This window comes from Mobula birostris, chromosome 19, assembly GCF_030028105.1.
Source record: "Mobula birostris isolate sMobBir1 chromosome 19, sMobBir1.hap1, whole genome shotgun sequence".
Lineage (NCBI taxonomy): Eukaryota > Metazoa > Chordata > Chondrichthyes > Myliobatiformes > Myliobatidae > Mobula > Mobula birostris.
This window is the reverse complement of record NC_092388.1, coordinates 1033793-1053465: the sequence shown is the minus strand read 5'-3', so window position 1 is coordinate 1053465 and position 19673 is coordinate 1033793. Positions and strand designations below refer to the sequence as shown.

Below are 19673 nucleotides of genomic sequence, written 5' to 3'. Positions count from 1 at the left end.
CACCGCCACCACAGAATTCCAGTGGAACTTCTGCTCGCCGAAGCACAGCACCATCTTGCGCTTACTAAAAGTCTGGATGGCACTGCCATTTGCACCCTTGAGAGACGGTCTATAGTCCCCTGTTCATACGTCCAATTTAGTCACAAGCAGGGCACTCGTCTGGGTGCCTGTGTCACGGAGGAAGAGGTGCCTGGAAACAGTCTGTAACGAACGAGAAACTGACTGATCTACTGGCGCCCATAGCAGCTAATGGGTGCCAGCTGTTCAGTTTCTCAACTCCTTGGACCCACAGGGTGGGTGGCACTGACCCACACCTTGTGTGGTAGAAACCGGGTAGGAGACCATCAGCAATTGTCATGTTTAGGTGGCGGTGAGGTGGCTAAGTCGTCCAGCCGCACGGTCACACAGGCCCTCTTGGTGATGGAAAACACCTTGTCAACCTCTCTTACTTAGAGCCTGGAGGTCTTTGAGGGGAGAGCCAGCCAGAGCTGACTGCAGCACGCCTGGTAGTTCTCACAGGAAAAGCTCTCTGAAGATGAAACACGGCTGATGTCTGCCAAGGAGGGGCAACATGTGGCCCATCAATCCCTACGGCTTGGAACTGCCTAAGCCAGGCACTGAGAGCAGCCAACGGGCACGCTCAGACTCCGAAAGTCCAAAAGTCTCTAGAAGGAGTTGCTTAAGAGTGCCGACTTCCGAGGGGTGCTGTAGGACACTCATCACCCTGGTCACCCTAGAGCTGTCTAACGCTGCAACAAAGTAGTAATATTGCATGTTGTCTTGCGAGATTCCCTGCACTGCGAAATAGGCCTCTGCCTGAGCGAATCAAAAATCACGGTCCTGCTAGAATTCAGGGAGCTTGAGAGCAACTGCGTTTGCAGTCCAGAGGAGCATCGGGGCCACCAGTTCAGAGCATTGACAAAAATTGCCACGAGTGTAGTTACTTCAACCACACATTTTATTCCCCCAGCAAACAAACAGTGGCATTGTGTGTGTGTGTGTGTGTGTGTGTGTATCAGAAAAAAAGCACCCCCAGAATGTAATAACACACAACGTAACACATAACATATACGGCGAGCTTAATCCTTGACAGTCTGGGTGAATTTTGCCTCATGAAATTAAGGTGTCCCTAAATGTTTTTAAAATACATTAATTCTGTTTTTAAAAATATCGTAATTCTTTGCACTTTACCTTCTGCAGTAAACACAGAGACAGAGACAGCAGTAGTGAATGTTACATATTCTACCAAGGAACATGCTAGACAGTAAGTATTCCATTGGACTGCAGAAATCTTCAGTGTGTCAGTAGACATAAGAATATTTAACTGAATTTCTGATTCCTCCAATTATGGAAACAGTGTTTGGAAACTTGAGCTTTATGAACTTCAGAATCAGGTTTATTATCACTGATGTAAGTTATGAAATTTGTTGTTTCATGGTAGCAGTATAGTGCAATAGATAAAAATTACTATAAATTACAATAAGAATATATTTAAAAAAAAAAAAAAAAAAAAAAAAAAAAAAAAGAAACTGCTCCAAAATTGGGGTAGTGTTCATGGTGCATTCAAAAATCTGATGGTGGAGGGGACGGAGCAGTTCCTGAAATGTTGAGGACATGTTCCTAAATGTCAAAAAGGGTGCATCTTCAGGCTCCTGCACCCCTCTTCAATAGTAGAACTTGCTGATATATGGTTATAATTTGCGACATAAGTACCTTTCATCTGAAGGTACAAGAAAAATGTTATTTCTTAGCTTTCCTTTCTGCCTCTTAAACTAAGTGCTAGCCCCCTAATTACTATAAAGCACAGATGGCCATATCAGGTAGGTCCAAGTGCATTGTTGGAGACAATATCTGTGTTATGTTATCCACAAGTTTCTGCAGATGCTGGAAATCCAGAGTAACTCAGCACATTGGGAGCATCAATGGAAACGAATGTAGAGTCGATAAAAGGAATAAAGTATAAAGGATAATACAAGGAATAAGGTTATTTCCAGCAGTCCTCCAGCTTTTTGTCTCTGTTATGTTACAAGTTGACGATAAAAGCTGTAGATCAGGGTTTCCCAACCTTTTTAATGCCATGGACCTCCCTACCATTAACTGAGAGGTCTGTGGTCCCCAGACAGTAGAATGGGCAGAAGAGAGACCATGCTCTCTTCTCACTGCTGCCAGGAAGAAGGTACAAGAGCCTCAGGACTCGCACCACCAGGTTCAAGAATCATTACTACCACTCAACTATCCGACTCCAGGACAAAAGGGGATAACTACACTCCCCTTCACTTGCCCCATCATTGAAATGTTTCCACAAACAGTGATCTCACTTTTAAGGTCTCGACATCTCATGTTCTTGTTATTTATTGATATTCATTTATATTTGCATTTGCACAGTTTGTTGTCTTCTACATTCTCATGATCTTTCATTGATCCTGTTATGAACATAGAATAGTACAACACATTACAGGCCTTTCGGCCCACAATGTTGTGCCGACCCTCAAACCCTGCCTCCTATATAACCCCCCACCTTAAATTCCTCCATATACCTGTCTAGTAGTACAGAACATAGTTACTGTGTTATAGTTACTATTCTATAGATTTGCTGAGTATGCCCACAGGAAAATGAATCTCAGGGTTGTATATGGTGATATAAATATACTTTGATAATAAAATGTACATTGATCTTTGTACTTCAATGTACTCAATATTTCCTATAAGGAATTCTAATCAAACCTGAAATCAGTCTAGTAAATTTTCTACGCCTTGTCTTCTAGGCAATTTACCCTTTCTTAAAGAAGACAACTAAAATCCATTGCAGGGTGTCAGATGTGGTCTCACTTGCAAAGACTTAATTTTATAGACAAGTCTGCAGATGCTGGAGTCTGTAGCAACACACAGATGTCGGAGAACTCAGTGGATCAGGTGCCCACCTGTTAAAGGAATTGATAATTGACATTTTGTGTCAAGACCCTTCCATCTGAAATGCAGACTGTCCAATCAGCAGTTGTCTGACTGCCGAATTCCCCCAGGATCTTGTGTTACTATCATTCATGCTCTGATCTTACGGCAATTAAGTCCAACATTCAGGTTGCGCTCTGCCCACATCTGTAGGAAGAGCAGCTCCCGGCAGACCAGGTCAAGAATCGGATGGATGAAATGGGAGGCTAAGGAGAGTTTTAGTGAGGTAGTCGCACCTTAGGAATGTAGGATGTAGATAAATGGGTGACATAACCAGAAGAAGGGGAGTAGGCAGATAGCACAGGATTCCCTGTGGCTGTTCCCTTCAGCAACACGTGTTTCCTGGTTGCCATTTTATCTACAGTAGCCTTCTAGGTGCTAGAGTGAGTGGCATCTCACAACTGGGACAGGGCATTCTGAGAAGGGAAGGTTGTGGTCCATGTAGGCTCTGATGACAGAGGCAGGAGCAGGGATGGGGTCCTGCCATGGGGTTCAATGCTCTTACCACTCTGTGTCAAAGAAATGTGACTAATAAGATGGTGCAGGAGGAAGGACTTCAGATTTATGGAACATTGGGCTCTCTTCTGAGGGCATGTGGGACCTCTTAAAAACAAGATTATTTCATCTGAACTGGAGGAGACTGATATCCTCACCAGGGGATTTGCTAGTGTTGCTCGGGTGGGTTTAATTGGAGTGGCAAGGGCTGGCTAGTAGTAGATGAGCATCTTTGGATTTGTGACCACAACGAATGTTTTGAGATAGTTATGAGTAAGGATAGAATTGGGTCTTGTGGGAAAATACTAAATTGAGTAAGGGGAGGGCAGATTACAACAAGATAAGACAGGAACTGAGGGATATTAACTGAAAGAAGCTGCTGTTAGACACGTCCATGTCTGACATTGTTTTAAAACCAGCTGATCAGTGTTCAGGATCAGCATATCTGCTCAGAAGTATGAACAAGAATGGAACAGGAACCTTGGATGACCCAGGAAGTCTCAATTTTAGTCAGGAAGGAAAAGGAAGCAAATGTATGGTTTAGGAAGTTAAAATCAGACTATGGCCTTGTGGAATATAAAGATAGCAGGAAGTATTGAATCAAGCAATTAAGGAGTCCAAAAGGGACCATGAAATCCCAAGCCATTAAGAAAAAGAGGCTAACCAAGGAGAGGGTAGATCCACTCAAGGATAATGTCATTCTTAGAGGGGCTGAGGTACTAAACAAGTACTTTGTCAGTATTTACTGAGGAAAAGGATTTGGAGAATGGTGAAAACAGAGTGGAACAGAACAGTACTAAGTGAATACTTTGTCAGCTTTTACCATGGAGAAGGAATTGGAGGATAGTAAAGACAGTGGGGTTTGTTAATGTGCTGAGACATGGCGAGATTAAGGAGGAGATAGTGCTGGGTCTTCTGAAAAGCATTAAGACCATAAGACATAGGAGCAGAATTAGGCCATCTGGCCCATAGTCTGCTCTGCCATTCAATCATGGTCGATCCTTTTTTCCACTCCATAACCCCGTTCCTCAGCCTTCTCCCTGTTGTTATTGATACCACACCCAATCAAGAACCAAACAAGCTCTGCTTTAAATGCACCCAATGTCCTGGCCTCCACAGTGGCCTGTGGTAACAGATTCCACAAATACACCACCTTCTGGCTAAAGAAATTTCTCAGCGTCTCTGTTTTAAATGGACAGCCTTCTATCCTGAGGCTGTGCCCTCTTGTCTTAGACTCCTCCACCACGGGAAGCATGCTTTCTGCATCTGATCAGACTGGACATTTCAATGAGATTCCCTCTCATACGAAATCCCAGCGAGTACAGACACAGAACCTTGAAACATGAAACTCCTCTGAACCCTCTCCAATGCCAACACATCTGTTCTTAGATAAGGAATCCAAAACTGTTCAGAATACTCGAGGTGTGGCCTCACTAGTGCCTTATAAAGCCCCAGCATCATCTCTCTGCTCTTGAAATGAATGCCTAACATTGCATTTGCCTTCTTCTCCACTGACTCAACCTGTAAGTTAACCTTTAGGGTGTTCTGCACGAGGCATCCCAAGTCCCTTTGCATCTCAGATTTTTGGATTTTCTCTCCATTTAGAAAATATTCTGCACATTTATTTCTACTACCAAAGTGCATATTGTATTTCATTTGCCACTTTCTTGCCCATTCTTCTAATCTAAGTCCTTCTGCAGCTTACCTGTTTCCTCCACACTACCTGCCCCTCCACCAGTCTTCGTATTATCTGCAAACTTGGCAACAAAGCCATCTATTCCATCATCTAAATCATTGATGTACGTCATAAAAAGGGGCGATCCCAACACCGACCCCTGTAGAATACCACTGGTCACTGGCAGCCAACCAGAAAAAGATCCCTATATTCCCTCTCACTGCATCCTACCAATCTGCCGATGCTCTAACCATGCCAGTAACTTTCCAGTGATACCATGGGCCCTGAACTTGGTAAGCAACCCCATGTGTGGCACTTTGTCAAAGTCCTTCTGAAAGTCCAAATATACAACAACAACATCCCCTTTATCTATCCTACTTGTAAACTCCTCAAAGGATTCCAACAGGTTCATCGGGCAAGGTTCTCCCTTAAGGAAACCATGTTGACTTTGTCCTATCTTGTCCTGTGGCACCAAGTACTCCATTACCTCATCCTTAACAGTTGATTCTAACATCTTCCCAACCACTGAGGTCAGGCTAACAGGTCTATAGTTTCCTTTCTGCTGCCTTCCTCCCTCCCTAAAGGGTGAAGTCACATTTGCAATTTTCCAGTCCTCTGGCACCAAGCCAGAGTCCAATGATTTTTGAAAGATTATTTCTAATGCAACCACAATCTCTAATGCTACCTCTTTCAGAACCCTAGGGTGCAGTTCATCTAGTCCGGGTGAGTTATGTACCATTGCGTCTCTCAGCTTTTTGAGCACCTTTGCCCTTGTAATAATAACTGCAGCCACTTCTCTTCCCTCACACCCTTCAACATCTAGCACACTGCTAATGTCTTCTACAGTGAAGATTGCAAAATACTCATTTAGTTCATCATCAATGTGCCTATCTAAGTCTCTTAAATATCCCTAATGTATCTGCCTCTACCATCTCTCTTGGCAGTAAGTTCCATGCTCTTACCACTCTGTAAAAGAAAGAAAGAAGAACTACCTCTGACATTCCCTTGTACTTCCCCGCCATCCTTAAAATTATGCCCTCTTGAATTAGCCATTGCAGGCCTGGGAGAAAGCCACTGGTGATCCACTCTATCTATGCCTCCTACATTTAAAGATCATTAGTGCCTTTTGTTATATGGTTTTGATGAATTAACACCATTCTGAATCAGTGATCAATTTATAATTTCTGTGATACACACTTGAGCCGAATTCCTCAACTATGTGTTGCACAAGATTTCTAGCATCTGCAGAATGTGTAATGTTTACAATATTTTGTTTTCCAGAATTTATATAGAATTGCAGAGTTTGCCTTTTGAGTTTTTATATTAGAACATAGAATAGTACAGCACAGTACAGGCCCTTTGGCCCACAATGTTGTGCCGACCTTTAAACCCTGCCTCCCATATAACCCCCACCTTAAATTCCTCCATATACCTGTCTAGTAGTCTCTTAAGTTTCACTAGTGTATCTGCCTCCACCACTGACTCAGACAGTGCATTTCACACACCAACCACTCTGAGTAAAAAACCTTCTCTAATATCCCCCTTGAATTTCCCACCCCTTACCTTAAAGCCATGTCGTCTTGTATTGAGCAGTGGTGCCCTGGGGAAGAGGCGCTGGCTATCCACTCTATCTATTCCTCTTAATATCTTGTATACCTCTATCATGTCTCCTCTCATCCTCCTCCTCTCCAGAGAGTAAAGCCCTAGCTCCCTTAATCTCTGATCATAATGCATACTTTCTAAACCAGGCAGCATCCTGGTAAATCTCCTCTGTACCCTTTCCAATGCTTCCACATCCTTCCTATAGTGAGGCGACCAGAACTGGACACAGTGCTCCAAGTGTGGCCTAACCAGAGTTTTATAGAGCTGCATCATTCCCTGCAAGTCTTAAACTCTATCCCTCGACTTATGAAAGCTAACACTCCATAAGCTTTCTTAACTACCCTATCTACCTGTGAGGCAACTTTCAGGGATCTGTTGATATTCACCCCCAGATCCCTCTGCTCCACGACACTACCAAGTATCCTGCCATTTACTTTGTATTCGGCCTTGGAGTTTGTCCTTCCAAAGTATACCACCTCACATTTCTCCAGGTTGAACTCCTCCTGCCACTTCTCAGCCCACTTCTGCATCCTATCAATGTCTCTCTGCAATCTTTGACAATCCTCTACACTATCCACAACACCACCAACCTTTGTGTCATCTGCAAACTTGCCAACCCACTGTTCTACCCCCACATCAAGGTTGTTAATAAAAATCACAAAAAGTAGAGGTCCCAGAACAGATCCTTGTGGGACACCACTAGTCACAATCCTCCAATCTGAATGTACTCCTTCCACCACCACCCTCTGCCTTCTGCAGGCAAGCCAATTCTGAATCCACCTGGCCAAACTTCCCTGGATCCCCTGCCTTCTGACTTTCTGAATAAGCCTACTGTGTGGAGCCTTGTCGAATGCCTTACTAAAATCCATATAGATCACATCCACTGCACTACCCTCATCTATATGCCTGGTCACCACCTCAAAGAACTCTGTCAGGCTTGTTAGACATGATCTGCCCTTCACAAAGCCATGCTGACTGTCTCTGATCAGACCATGATTCCTTAAATGCCCATAGATCCTATCTCTAAGAATCTTTCCAACAGCTTTCCCACCACAGCCATAAGGCTCACTGATCTACAATTACCCAGACTATCCCTACTACCTTTTTTGAACAAGGGGACATTATTATTAAACAAAAACAGGGAATTGCTAGAAATAATCTATAGGGCAGGCAGCATCTGTGGAAAGTAAATAAATCAAGTTCACTCTTATACCTGTCTCCAGAGTAACGTGGTTAGCTGAGTACTACCAGCATTTATTGTGGAATTTGAGCATCTGCAGTGTTTTACTATTTTTCTTTGTCATTAAAACCTTAATTTTAACTAATGCTTCAACTTAATCATCTATAAATAACTACTTTGAATAGGGCAATTGAAAAACTTAACGGCTACGTGCTGGAGGATCATTCGCTGAAAGTAACCTACATCCCCGATGAGATGGCCGGCCAACAAAGTTCACAGCAGGCGCCTTCGCAATCTCGGCGTGGTTTTGGACAACGAGGTCCACCCCGGCAAGTGTCTCCCAGTGGGATGGCTAGGCCAAAACAGCAACAATCTGATGTTCCTTTGCGAATTGTAGTTCCAACCCAGTTTGTTGGTGCCATTATTGGGAAGGAAGGAGCCACGATCCGAAATATCACAAAACAAACGCAGTCAAAGTAAGGATTCCACTTGCGGCAATTGTTAAGTAGCAACTCGTCATTTTGTTGTTTGTTGATGTAGGTTTTTTGTATCCATTTTGAGTTTGGTTTGGTGGTGGGGTGAAGAATGTGCTAAATGAGAAGATCTTTAAATCCTAACTAGACTGGATGAATATAAATGTTGACTCAAATATGTGGGGATTGAAAAGGATGTCAAGATTTTTTTTAATGGCTTTTATGTGGATAAGATGAAAATGCTTTTTGGGATACTGACGCAGCAGGTGCTGAGGTTGAACCTCAGGTTAGATAAGTCATCTTGATGGGAATGCAAATACAACAAAATATTGTGAGGAAAAGCAATCTGTTAATGCATAATCAAAATTGATTTGATTTAGTTGAAGTACAGAATATTTTTATAAAAAATAATACTCTGGCATTTGGAGTTGTAACAAAACTAAGCAAAGATATGGAAACATCCTATCACAGTTTAACCAGTTAATTAACTACATATCAGTGATACAGGAATGCTTGATCTGGAACAAACTGTTATACTTGTCATGATGAAATTGTCCTGGAACTAGGGTTAGGAACAAATTTTTATTTATTTTTTTTACTGCCCCCGCAACATCTCGATGATTCTTTTCATTGTCTTATGGACACAGCTTCGAAGGCAAGGGTTCCCAACCTGGGGTCCACGAAGCCCTTGCATATTGGTATTGGTAACAAATGATTGGGAGCCCCAGTTCTAAGGTATCAGCAGTACCACTGGTGACTGACGTGTGGAGTAGTGATTCACAAGAAGCGCAGCTTTGGCCAAAACTAAATGATGTATTAAAAAATGTGTTCGTGCAGTTGCTCCTTTTCTCATGACCTTGAGATTTAGAGATGGGCTCAATGTCAATTAAAAGATTAAAATGACATGTACTTTCGGGTCCCAGAATGTTGCAAATTACATCAGAATCACAATCGTCTAATATTGTAACAATCATCAAGTCCCATCAACTCTGTAAGATACACATATTCATACTTTGAACCTTTGTGTTCAGAATACTTGAATTGGCCATTGCAAATAAACCTGGCTGTCTAGTACAAATACAATATTTATACTATCAAACTATTTGAACTGAGTGATGGTACTTTTTATTCTTAAGCACAGATTGCAAACTTTGGTGTGGAATAATATTGACTACATTAAGACCAGTGCTCTTGGTAAGGCAGTCCAGGAGGTTCACTTTCTCACCACTCTGAGCAGGTTTGAGTCCTGGGGTTGTACCACACAGAAGCAGATACTTTGACCCTCTGCATTGATGCCACTATCATGTCTTGTCTAATCCCATCCCACTTGCCTGCATTAATTCTATTCATCTGGATGTTTCTGTTCACTCCTGTGAGCTCACTGGCTTCCATGTGACTTCCACAGAAAGACATCACACCCAGCTACAGTATTCCTTCAATTATCTTGTGGGATGCTAGACTAAGATTGGTGATCAGTAGCATTAGTGGAAAAGACTTAAGTTATTGTACAAACTTTATGTGCAGATGTCACTATCACTGATAAATTAGCTTGGATTAATTCTGATTTGAATGTAAATGTGACAATAGCCATGGCTTGATGTGATGGTTTATGGTTTTGATTGAGATGTGCTTTTCTGTCTGTGTTTTTCTCCTTGGTGTGTTCGTTGGTCTTTCCTGTTGCATCTTTACGAATTTGGTACTTGGCATATTGCTTTTATCTGTATTTCAGTTACTTGCCTACACTCTTGTTGAGAGGGTCGGTATTTCAGTGCCTCAGCAGAGAGGCAGAAGCAGAAAGGAAAGATCCATGCCCATTTAGTTTGGCCAGGGATTGGGGAGGGAGGGAGGAGTGATTTTGGCCGGGGAGGTGGCCTCTGGCTGGGTGGATTTGTGAATTCATCTTGACTAAGCAAGAGCCTCCATTTTATTGTGGTGGGTGAGATGGGCTGGTTTACTTTCCAGATCTGTTCATACTTGATGGGGTAAACAGATGTTAGCTGTAGCTGGGAATTTTTCATTTGCTCAAATCCATATACTGTGGATTTTCCTTTACCTTTCCATCTGGCCTAGTTTTAGATGGCAGCTGGCTTGCCTTTCAATTAACAATCACAAAATCCCATGGCTACATTTTTTTTTTTGTATTTTACACTATTTGAAACCTAGGATATTTGTCTTGGAAATTCTATTTTGTGGTGTGCAAATTGCGGTCACAAATAACTTCTCTCTGTGGCCATTTGAAGCTTGTTGTAATGTTTTGTTGAACAGTTAAAATTATTTTGAATCAAAACACCTTGGGCATCTCTCTGTCAAACAGTAGTGCTGATTTTCTATGCTGAAATGTTGTGAACTAGAAAGAGTCAGAGTGTGGAGATGATGTCAATTCTACTGTTTATAGGCTTGTGCTGAACTCATTGACGACTCCAGGCCCAAAGGGATAGGTTTGGGTTATTGGGCAGATAAACTATTACGGTGAGTAAACAATGAAGAGCTGTTGCTCAGGCTGGGGTAGCTGTGAACATCTTCCGGCAGAAAGGATAGAAAGGTTGGAGTAATAGGGGAGAGTACAGTACTAAATTTTTGATTTAATGTCTTTCACTGTGTCCAGAATTGGATTTGTTTCTATCCTGTAGGTGTAGCTAGACTCTGCTGATACATGAATGCTGTGTTTCTGTTTGTAGGATTGATATCCATCGCAAAGACAACGCAGGTGCTGCTGAGAAACCGATAAGTATTCACTCAACACCCGAGGGGTGTTCTGCTGCTTGCAAGATGATCATGGAAATCATGCAGAAAGAAGCTCAGGATACCAAATTGTATGTGTATGAAGTAAATCTTTTGTAGTTCCATCCCTGTGTGAACAGTTTAGTTTGCACCTGCACCATAGCCAGGTTTTCGTTTTTAAATTGCTGGATTATGACCCATTAAGGATTAGCTTTGTGTAATAAGTAGTTTGAATTCAGTACTCGTACATGGACAGCATAGAGTACTAATACTATTCATGTAAAATATAGGAGTAAAATTAGGCCATTCAGTCCAATGCTCCACCATTCCATCGTGGCTGATTTATTATTCTTCTCAACCCCATTCTCCTGCCTTTTCCTCATAACCTCTGTCACCCTGACTAATCCAGTACCTATCAACCTCCACTTCAAATATATTTAATGACTTGACCTCAACAGCCGCCTGTGGCAATGAATTTCACAAATTCACCACCCTCTGGTTAAGAAATTAGTTCTCTAATCTCTGTTCTAAAAGGACATCCTGCTATTCTGAGGCTGTGTCCAAGACTCCCTCAGTGTAAGATTCCCCTGCACGTCCACTCTGTCTAGGCCTTTCAATGTTCGGTAGGTTACAATGTGATCTTACTTCAGTCAGAAGTACTTTACCTCCAACTTGACAATCGACAATCAGGTTTGTTATCACCGGCTTGTGATGTGAAATTTATTTACTTAGCAGCAGGAGTTCAATGCAATACATAATCTAGCAGAGGAAAAATAAATAAAATAATAATAATAAACTTTTGTGCATCTGCAATTGTTGACCTTGAGGCCAAATTGTAGTGCTCTGTGTGTTAGTGAACTTAAGCACAGACTGGAGAATCTCCCAGTTAGGGTGATCCCTGTGCACTCTTTCCTGTGGCACAAGAGATTCTGCAGATGCTGGAGATCGTCATCAGTCCTGATGAAAAATCTTGGCCTAAAATGTCATCTGTTCATTTCCCTCCATGGATGCTGCCAGACCTGATGTGTCCCTCCATCTGTTTGTGTGTGGTACTGCTTACTGAGTTGGCTTAGGATGGTACAAAGGCAGCCATAATAGATAGCAAATGTTTTAGATTGTTGAAGAGATAATGGATGCATTGGTAATGATCTTTCAAGAATCACTTGATTCTGTCATGGTCCCGGAAGCCTGCAAAATTACAAATACCACTTCACTTTTTAAAAAGGAAGAAGACAAAAGAGAGGAAATTATAGGCCAGTTGCCCTAACCTCAGTGGTTAGGAAAGTGTTGGAGTCCATTATTAAGGATGAGGTTTCGGGGTACTTGGTGACTAATGATAAAATAAGTCAAAGTCAGCATGGTTTCTGTGAAGGAAAATCTCGCCTGACAAATCTGTTAGGCTGCTTAACAAGATAAAATCCTGGGGTATTGCAGGAAATATACAGGCAAGGATATAGGAATTGCTGACAGGCAGGAGGCAGCGAGTGGGGATAAAGGGGGCCTTTACTGGTTGGCTGCCAGTAACTAGTGGTGTTCCTCAGAAGTCAGTATTGGGACTGCTACTTTTCACATTGATTTAGATCGTGGAATTGATGGCATTGTGGCAAAGTTTGTGGATGATACAAAGATAGGTGAAGGGGTAGCAGTGTTGAGGAAGCAATGCAGTTACAGCAGGACTTGGACTAATTGGAAGAATGGGCAAAAGAAGTGGCAGATTGAGTACAGTGTTTGAAAATGTATGATAATACATTTTGGTAAAAGGAACAGTAGTGCAGACTATTATCTAAATGGGGAGAAAATTCCAAACATCAGAGATGCAAAGGGACTTCGGAGTCCTTGTGTAAGACCCCCAGAAGTTTAATTCACAGCTTGAGTCTGTGATTTAAAAAAAAAAAAGGCAAATGTAGTGTTGGCATTTATTTCAGGAGGAATAGAATATAAAAACGAGATCATGCTGAGCCTTATAAGGCACTAGTCAGGTCGCACTTGGAGAATTGTCAACAGTTTGGGGCCCCTTATCTCAGAGAGGATGTATTTTTATCACAGAGTCCAGAAGAGGTTCACAAGGATGATTCTGGGAATGAAGGGGTTAACATATGAGGAGCATATGGCAGCTTTGGGCCTGTACTCACTGGAATTTAGAATAATTGTGGGGATCTCATTGAAATCGACCAATGTTGAAAGGACTAGATAAGGTGGAAGTGGAGAAGATGTTCCCCCTAGTGGGGGTATCCAGAAGTCAAGGGCATAGCCTCAAAATTGAGGTTCAACCTTTTAGGACAAAAGTAACCAGGAATATTTTTTAGCCAAAGAGTGTTGAATCTATGGGATACTGTGCCACAGAAAGCGGTGGAGGCCAAGTCAGTGAGTAAATTTAAAGCAGGTTGATAGATTACTGATTGGTCAGAGCATCAAGGGATATGTTGAGGGCTCACTTATATAAGGGGTTGAATGGGATTCGAGATCAGCAACGATGAAATGGCAGAGTGGACTTGACGGGTTGAATGGCCTAATTCAGCTCCTTATCTATATTTTTAAATCTTTATTAATTTTCCAAAATTATAAACAATAACAATATTGATAGAGATTGGAATAATCTTATTGTTGATAAACATGTACAAAAAAGATTTCAGATAATACAAGTATAATAGATTTCCAAACTCTTAATATAATTAATCATAGAGAAAAAGAACCCCCCCCAAAAAAAACAAAAAAAACTAAATACTAAACCCAAAAAAAGAAAACAAACGGAACAAAACAAGGCTAGACCATTATCTTAAATCAAACATGTTCAATAATGTGGTCAACTCCGCTCCTCTATTCATATATTTTAAGTTAATAAGAAGGATTTGGAAAGGTCAGATTACATCATATGAAAATGTTGAATAAATGGTTTCCAAGTCTCCAAGTTTAACCGAAGGATCAAAAATGTCACTTCTGATTTTTTCTGAATTTATACATAATATAGTTTGGGAAAACCATTGAGATATAGTAGCAGGATTGGTCTCCTTGCAGTTCAATAAAATGGATCTTCTGGCCATTAAAGTAACAAATGCGATCATCCGACAGGCTGAAGAGGGTAAAGATCTATGTTCTACCATTGGCAATCCAAAAATTGCCGTAATAGGATGGGGTTGTAAATCAAAACGCAGAACTGTTGAGATAATATCAAAAATATCTTTCCAGAATTTTTCCAAAAGAGGACAGGACCAAAACATATGAGTTAAAGAAGCCACCTCAGAGTGACATCTGTCACAAATAGGGTTTATATGGGAATAAAAACGGGCTAATTTATCTTTAGACATATGGGCCCTATGCACTACTTTAAATTGTATTAGCGTATGTTTAGCACATATAGAGGAAGAACTAACTAATTGAAAAATTTTATCCCATTTCTCTATAGGTAGGCAAAGTTGAAGTTCCCTTTCCCATTCATTTTTAATCTTATCAGATATACCTGGCTGTAATTTCATAATTATATCATAAATAGATGCTATTAATCCCTTCTGAAAGGGATTTAAACCTAAAATTTTATCGATGATATCAGTAGGGTATGAGATCGGGAAGGTAGGCAGCGTAGTATTTAAAAAGTTTCTTATTTGTAAATGTCTGGGGGAAGAAAAGGGGATCTGGGCAAATTTATTGGATAACTGTTCAAAAGACATGAAACAGTTATCCAAAAATAAGTCACAGAAACATGTTATACCTTTCGTTTTCCATATCAAAAAGGCTTGATCCATAATCGAGGGTTGAAAAAAAAAAATTAGATATAATAGGGCTTGATAATATAAATTTGTTCAAACCAAAAAATTTACGAACTTGAAACCAAATTCATAATGTATGTTTAATTATTGGATTAACTATTTGTTCAATTTAGATAATACAAAAGGGAGTGAAGTTCCTAAAACGGAAGCCAAAGAGAACCCTTGTACAGAGTAGCCTTCAAGGTTTACCCAATGTGGACTTGGAATTATATTACAATCTTGTCCAAAATATTAAATAACGAATATTAATTGCCCAATAATAAAATCTTAGATTAGGCAGTGCTAAACCACCATCTTTCTTGGAATTCTGTAAATATTTTTTTTACTTAACCTGGGATTTTTGTTCTGCCATATATAAGAGGAAATTTTAGAATCGATAGTATCAAAAAAAGATTTAGGAATAAAAATTGGTATCGCTTGAAATAAAAAAATTTAGGTAAAATAATCATTTTAATAGCATTAATTCGGCCAATCAGTGATAGAGACAATGGGGACCACTTAGTAATCAGTTGTTTAACCTGACTAATTAATGGTAAAAGATTGAACTTGAATAAATCCTTGTGTCTCTTTAACTCCCAAATAAGTAAAATAGTCAGTAATCACTCTGAATGGAGAACATCTATAAATGGGAACCTGCATATTTAATAGAAAGAGTTCACTCTTGCCTAAATTCAATTTATAACCGGAAAAACTACTAAACTGAGCAAACAAAGTTAATACTGCCGGCATAGATTTCCCCGGGTTAGAAATATATAATATAAATCATCTGCATATAGTGATAATTTAAGTGTCTCATTTTCATGGGTAATGCCAAATATGTTAGGGGAGTCACGAATAGCAGTAGCTAGCAGTTCCAAGGCAATGTCGAATAGTAGTGGACTAAGAGAGCATCCCTGCCTAGTACCACGGAATAAATGAAAGAGGGGAGATCTTTGATTATTAGCAAATACCGAAGCCAAAGGAGTAAGATATATCAAATTAATTCAAGATATAAATATCGGACTAAAATTAAATTTCTCAAGCATATTAAACAAATATATTCATTCGACTCTGTCAAAGGCTTTCTCAGCGTCCAATGAAATGACACATTCTGGAGTTCTGGGTGAAGGAGTATAAACAATATTCATTAATCTCCTAATATTAAAGAAAAAGTAACGATTTTTAATAAATCCAGTCCGATCAGCAGAAATAATTTGAGGCAATACATTCTCCAATCTCATTACCAATATTTTAGAAAAAATCTTAGAATCCACATTCAACAAAGATATAGGCCTATAAGATGCACATTCAGTAGGATCCTTATCTTTTTTAAGAATTAGGGAAATAGAAGCTCCGTATCATCTTAACGGTTTTTGAGGACCGATTTATTCTCGTATTGTCCTGACAGCTGAGTGAGCCAAAGGACTGTCTGGATCCCTTTTGTTTAAGCTGAACTAACCAGAATACTCAGAAATTTGTTCGTTATATGCCATGTCATATGATGTGACGATCTCTACCCCACCACTCAAAAATTACTTGGGAATAAATCAGACTTTTACACCATTTCAGCACAGAAGAAATCCCTTTAAAAATCTTAGCACACAACAACTTCGTTGGACGACTCATTGGAAAAGAAGGAAGAAACCTAAAAAAAATTGAGCAAGATACGGACACTAAAATCACCATTTCCCCGTAAGTTTTGGAAAAACTACATTTCAGATTTTGATCCTATAACTTTCCTCTTCACAGCACAGGAATTTTTACACTGTTGGTTCTGCAGTTTACAGGACTTGACACTGTACAACCCAGAGAGGACCATCACAATAAAAAGCAGCATTGAAGCATGTTCCAGAGCTGAAGAAGAAATTATGAAAAAAATTAGGGAATCGTATGAAAATGATATGACTGCCATGAATGTAAGTAACCAGCCAGTGGTTGGTAAACACAGATTTTTCACTGAATCTCAGGGGACATGACAATAAGAATTCAGTCTATTGTCATTTGGGATCATTCAGTAATTCCTATCTGTAGTTTTTTCCACAAGCTGTCTCTGGATAATTTTTGCAGACTTACGTGGTTTAAAGACTAGTAATTTTAAATAATCAATGTTAGATTTGTCATTGAAATTTGTGTAATTTTTTTCCCCCTTTTTTATATTTGCAAAATTTAAGAAGTGTCAGAGTGGCTTATAAAATATAGAACAGGAACAGTCCCTGTGGCCAAACTAATTACATTAATAATTAAATGCCCCAAATTAACCCCTTCTCCCTACACAATGTCCATAGCCTTCCATTTCCTACACATTCATCTCCCTCTCTTGAGGGGCACTTGAATGCCTTTATTGTATTCGCCTCCACCACCACGCAAGCAGAAAATTGTGGGCAGCCGCCGCTCTCTGTGCAGTGTACTAGTCCTGCACGTCTCCTTTGAACAAGCCTCCCGGTTTTAAACATTTCAACCCCGGGTAAAAAGATACCATCTACTGTTACCTTTGCCTCTAGTATTGTATCAACCTCTGTCAGGTCTCCTCTCAGCCTCCACTCTCCAGAGTAAAGAACGCAAGTTTATCCAAGCTTTTCTTACAGTTCCTGCACGTAAGCATCCTGGTGAAACTCCCCTGTCCCTCTCCACGGCTCCTGCTCGTAAGCATCCTGCCCTGGTGAAACTCCCCTGTCCCCCTCCACGGCTCCTGCTCGTAAGCATCCTGCCCTGGTGAAACTCCCCTGTCCCTCTCCACGGCTCCTGCTCGTAAGCATCCTGCCCTGGTGAAACTCCCCTGTCCCCCTCCACGGCTCCTGCTCGTAAGCATCCTGCCCTGGTGAAACTCCCCTGTCCCCCTCCACGGCTCCTGCTCGTAAGCATCCTGCCCTGGTGGAAAAACTCCCCTGTCCCTCTCCACGGCTCCTGCTTGTAAGCATCCTGCCCTGGTGAAAAACTCCCCTGTCCCTCTCCACGGCTCCTGCTCGTAAGCATCCTGGTGAAACTCCCCTGTCCCTCGCCACGGTCTCCACAGCTTATCATAGAGTGACCAGAACTGTATGCAATACTCCAGATGCAGAGTTTGAGAAGCTGCAACGTAATTTCCTGACTCTGGAGCTCCATGCTTTGACTGATAAAGGCAAGCACGCTATATGCTGCCTTAACCACCCTATCAACCTGTGCAGCCACTTTCATGGAGCTGGGAAATTATACCATGTCATTGGAGCAGAATCGGACCATTCAACCCATCAAGTGTGCTCCACCTTTCCATCATGGTTGATCCCAGATCCCACTCAACCCTATACACCTGTCTTTTCACCATATCGCTTGACATCCTGACTGATCTGGAATCCATCGACTTAAATATACCCACGGATTTGGCCTCTGCTGCTCTCTGTGACAGAGCATAGCATAGATTCACCACTCTCTGGCTAAAAAAAAATCCTCCTTGCCTCCATTTTAAAAGCAGAACCTTGATTATAAGGCTGTGCCCTCTAGTTCTGGATACCCGCACAAGAGGAAATATCCTCTCCACATCCACCCTATCTAGTCCTTTCAACATTCAGTAGTTTTCAATGAGATCTCTCCACATTCTTCTAAATTCCAGTGAGTACAGGCCCAAAGCTGCCAAACGATCCCCATATGTTAACCCCTTCATTCCCAGAACTGTCCTCACGAACCTCCTCTAGACTCCCTCCAATGTCAGCACATCCTTTCTGAGATACGAGGCCCAAAACCGTTGACAATACTCCAAGTGCAACCTGACTAGTGTCTTGTAAAGGCTCAGCATCATCTCCTTCCTTTTATATTCTATTCCCCTTGAAATAAATTCCAACATTGCATTTGCCTTTTTACCACAGACTCAACCTGTGAGTTAACCTTCTGGGAGTTACACAAGGACTCGCAAGTCCCTTTGCACCTCTTGTGTTTGAATTTTCTCCCTATTTAGATAATAGTCTGCACTATTGTTCCTTTTACTAAAATGCCTTATCATACATTTCCCAACACTGTTCCATCTGCTACTTTTTTGCCCCTTCTTCCAATTTGTCTAAGTCATGCGGCAATTTCATTGCTTCCTCAGCACTTCCTACCCCTCCACCCATCTCTTGTATCATCTGCATCTTTGCCGCAAAGCCATCAATTCCATTATCCAAATCATTGATAAACAATGTGAAAAGTAACAGTCCCAATACTGACCCCAGAGGAACACCACTAGTCACCGGCAGCCAAATGGAAAAGGTCCCATTGAATCCCAGTCACTGCCTCCTGCCTGTCAGCCGTTCCTCTACCCTTGCCTGTATCTTCCTGTAATACTATAGGATTTAATCTTGTTAAGCAGCCTCACGTGCCTTCAAATGCCTTCTGAAAATCCAAGTAAGTGACATCCACTGTCTCTCCTTTGTCCACCCTACTTGTTAATTCCTCAAAGAACTCTAACAGATCTATCAGGTGAAATTTCACTTTACAGAAACAGCTGATTTTGACATCATTAGTCTGCAAGTGCCCTGAAAACTCATCCTTAATAATAGGCTCCAACACTTTCCCAACCACTGACGTTAGGTTTCCTCTCTTGTATTCCACCCTTCTTAAAGAGTGAAGTAACATTTACAATCTTCCAGTCCTCCAGGACCATACCAGAATCAAGTGATTCTTAAAATATCATAGCCAATGCATCTGTTATCTCTTCAGCAACCTCTCTCAGGACCCTGGAATGTAGTCTATCTGGTCCAGGTGACTTATCCACCTTAAGACCTTTCATTTCACCTAGCAGTTTTCCTTTGTAATGGCAATGGCATTCACTCCTGCTCCCTGACACTCACGAACCTCTGGCACTCTGCTACTGTCTTCCACAGTGA

The 19673-nt window shown here is 41.2% G+C and overlaps 1 protein-coding gene across 1 annotated transcript in view; it reads left to right on the top strand.

Annotated features, from left to right (window-relative positions):
• The window catches only part of igf2bp3 (insulin-like growth factor 2 mRNA binding protein 3), a 182394-nt gene that overhangs the window by 102746 nt on the left and 59975 nt on the right, over positions 1-19673 (top strand). Inside the window, exons 5-9 of the mRNA XM_072283096.1 lie at positions 1201-1264; positions 8087-8377; positions 11053-11187; positions 16408-16530; positions 16619-16754. Of these exons, the coding sequence (XP_072139197.1) occupies positions 1201-1264; positions 8087-8377; positions 11053-11187; positions 16408-16530; positions 16619-16754 (749 nt within the window). The remainder of the gene's footprint in view (positions 1-1200; positions 1265-8086; positions 8378-11052; positions 11188-16407; positions 16531-16618; positions 16755-19673) is intronic.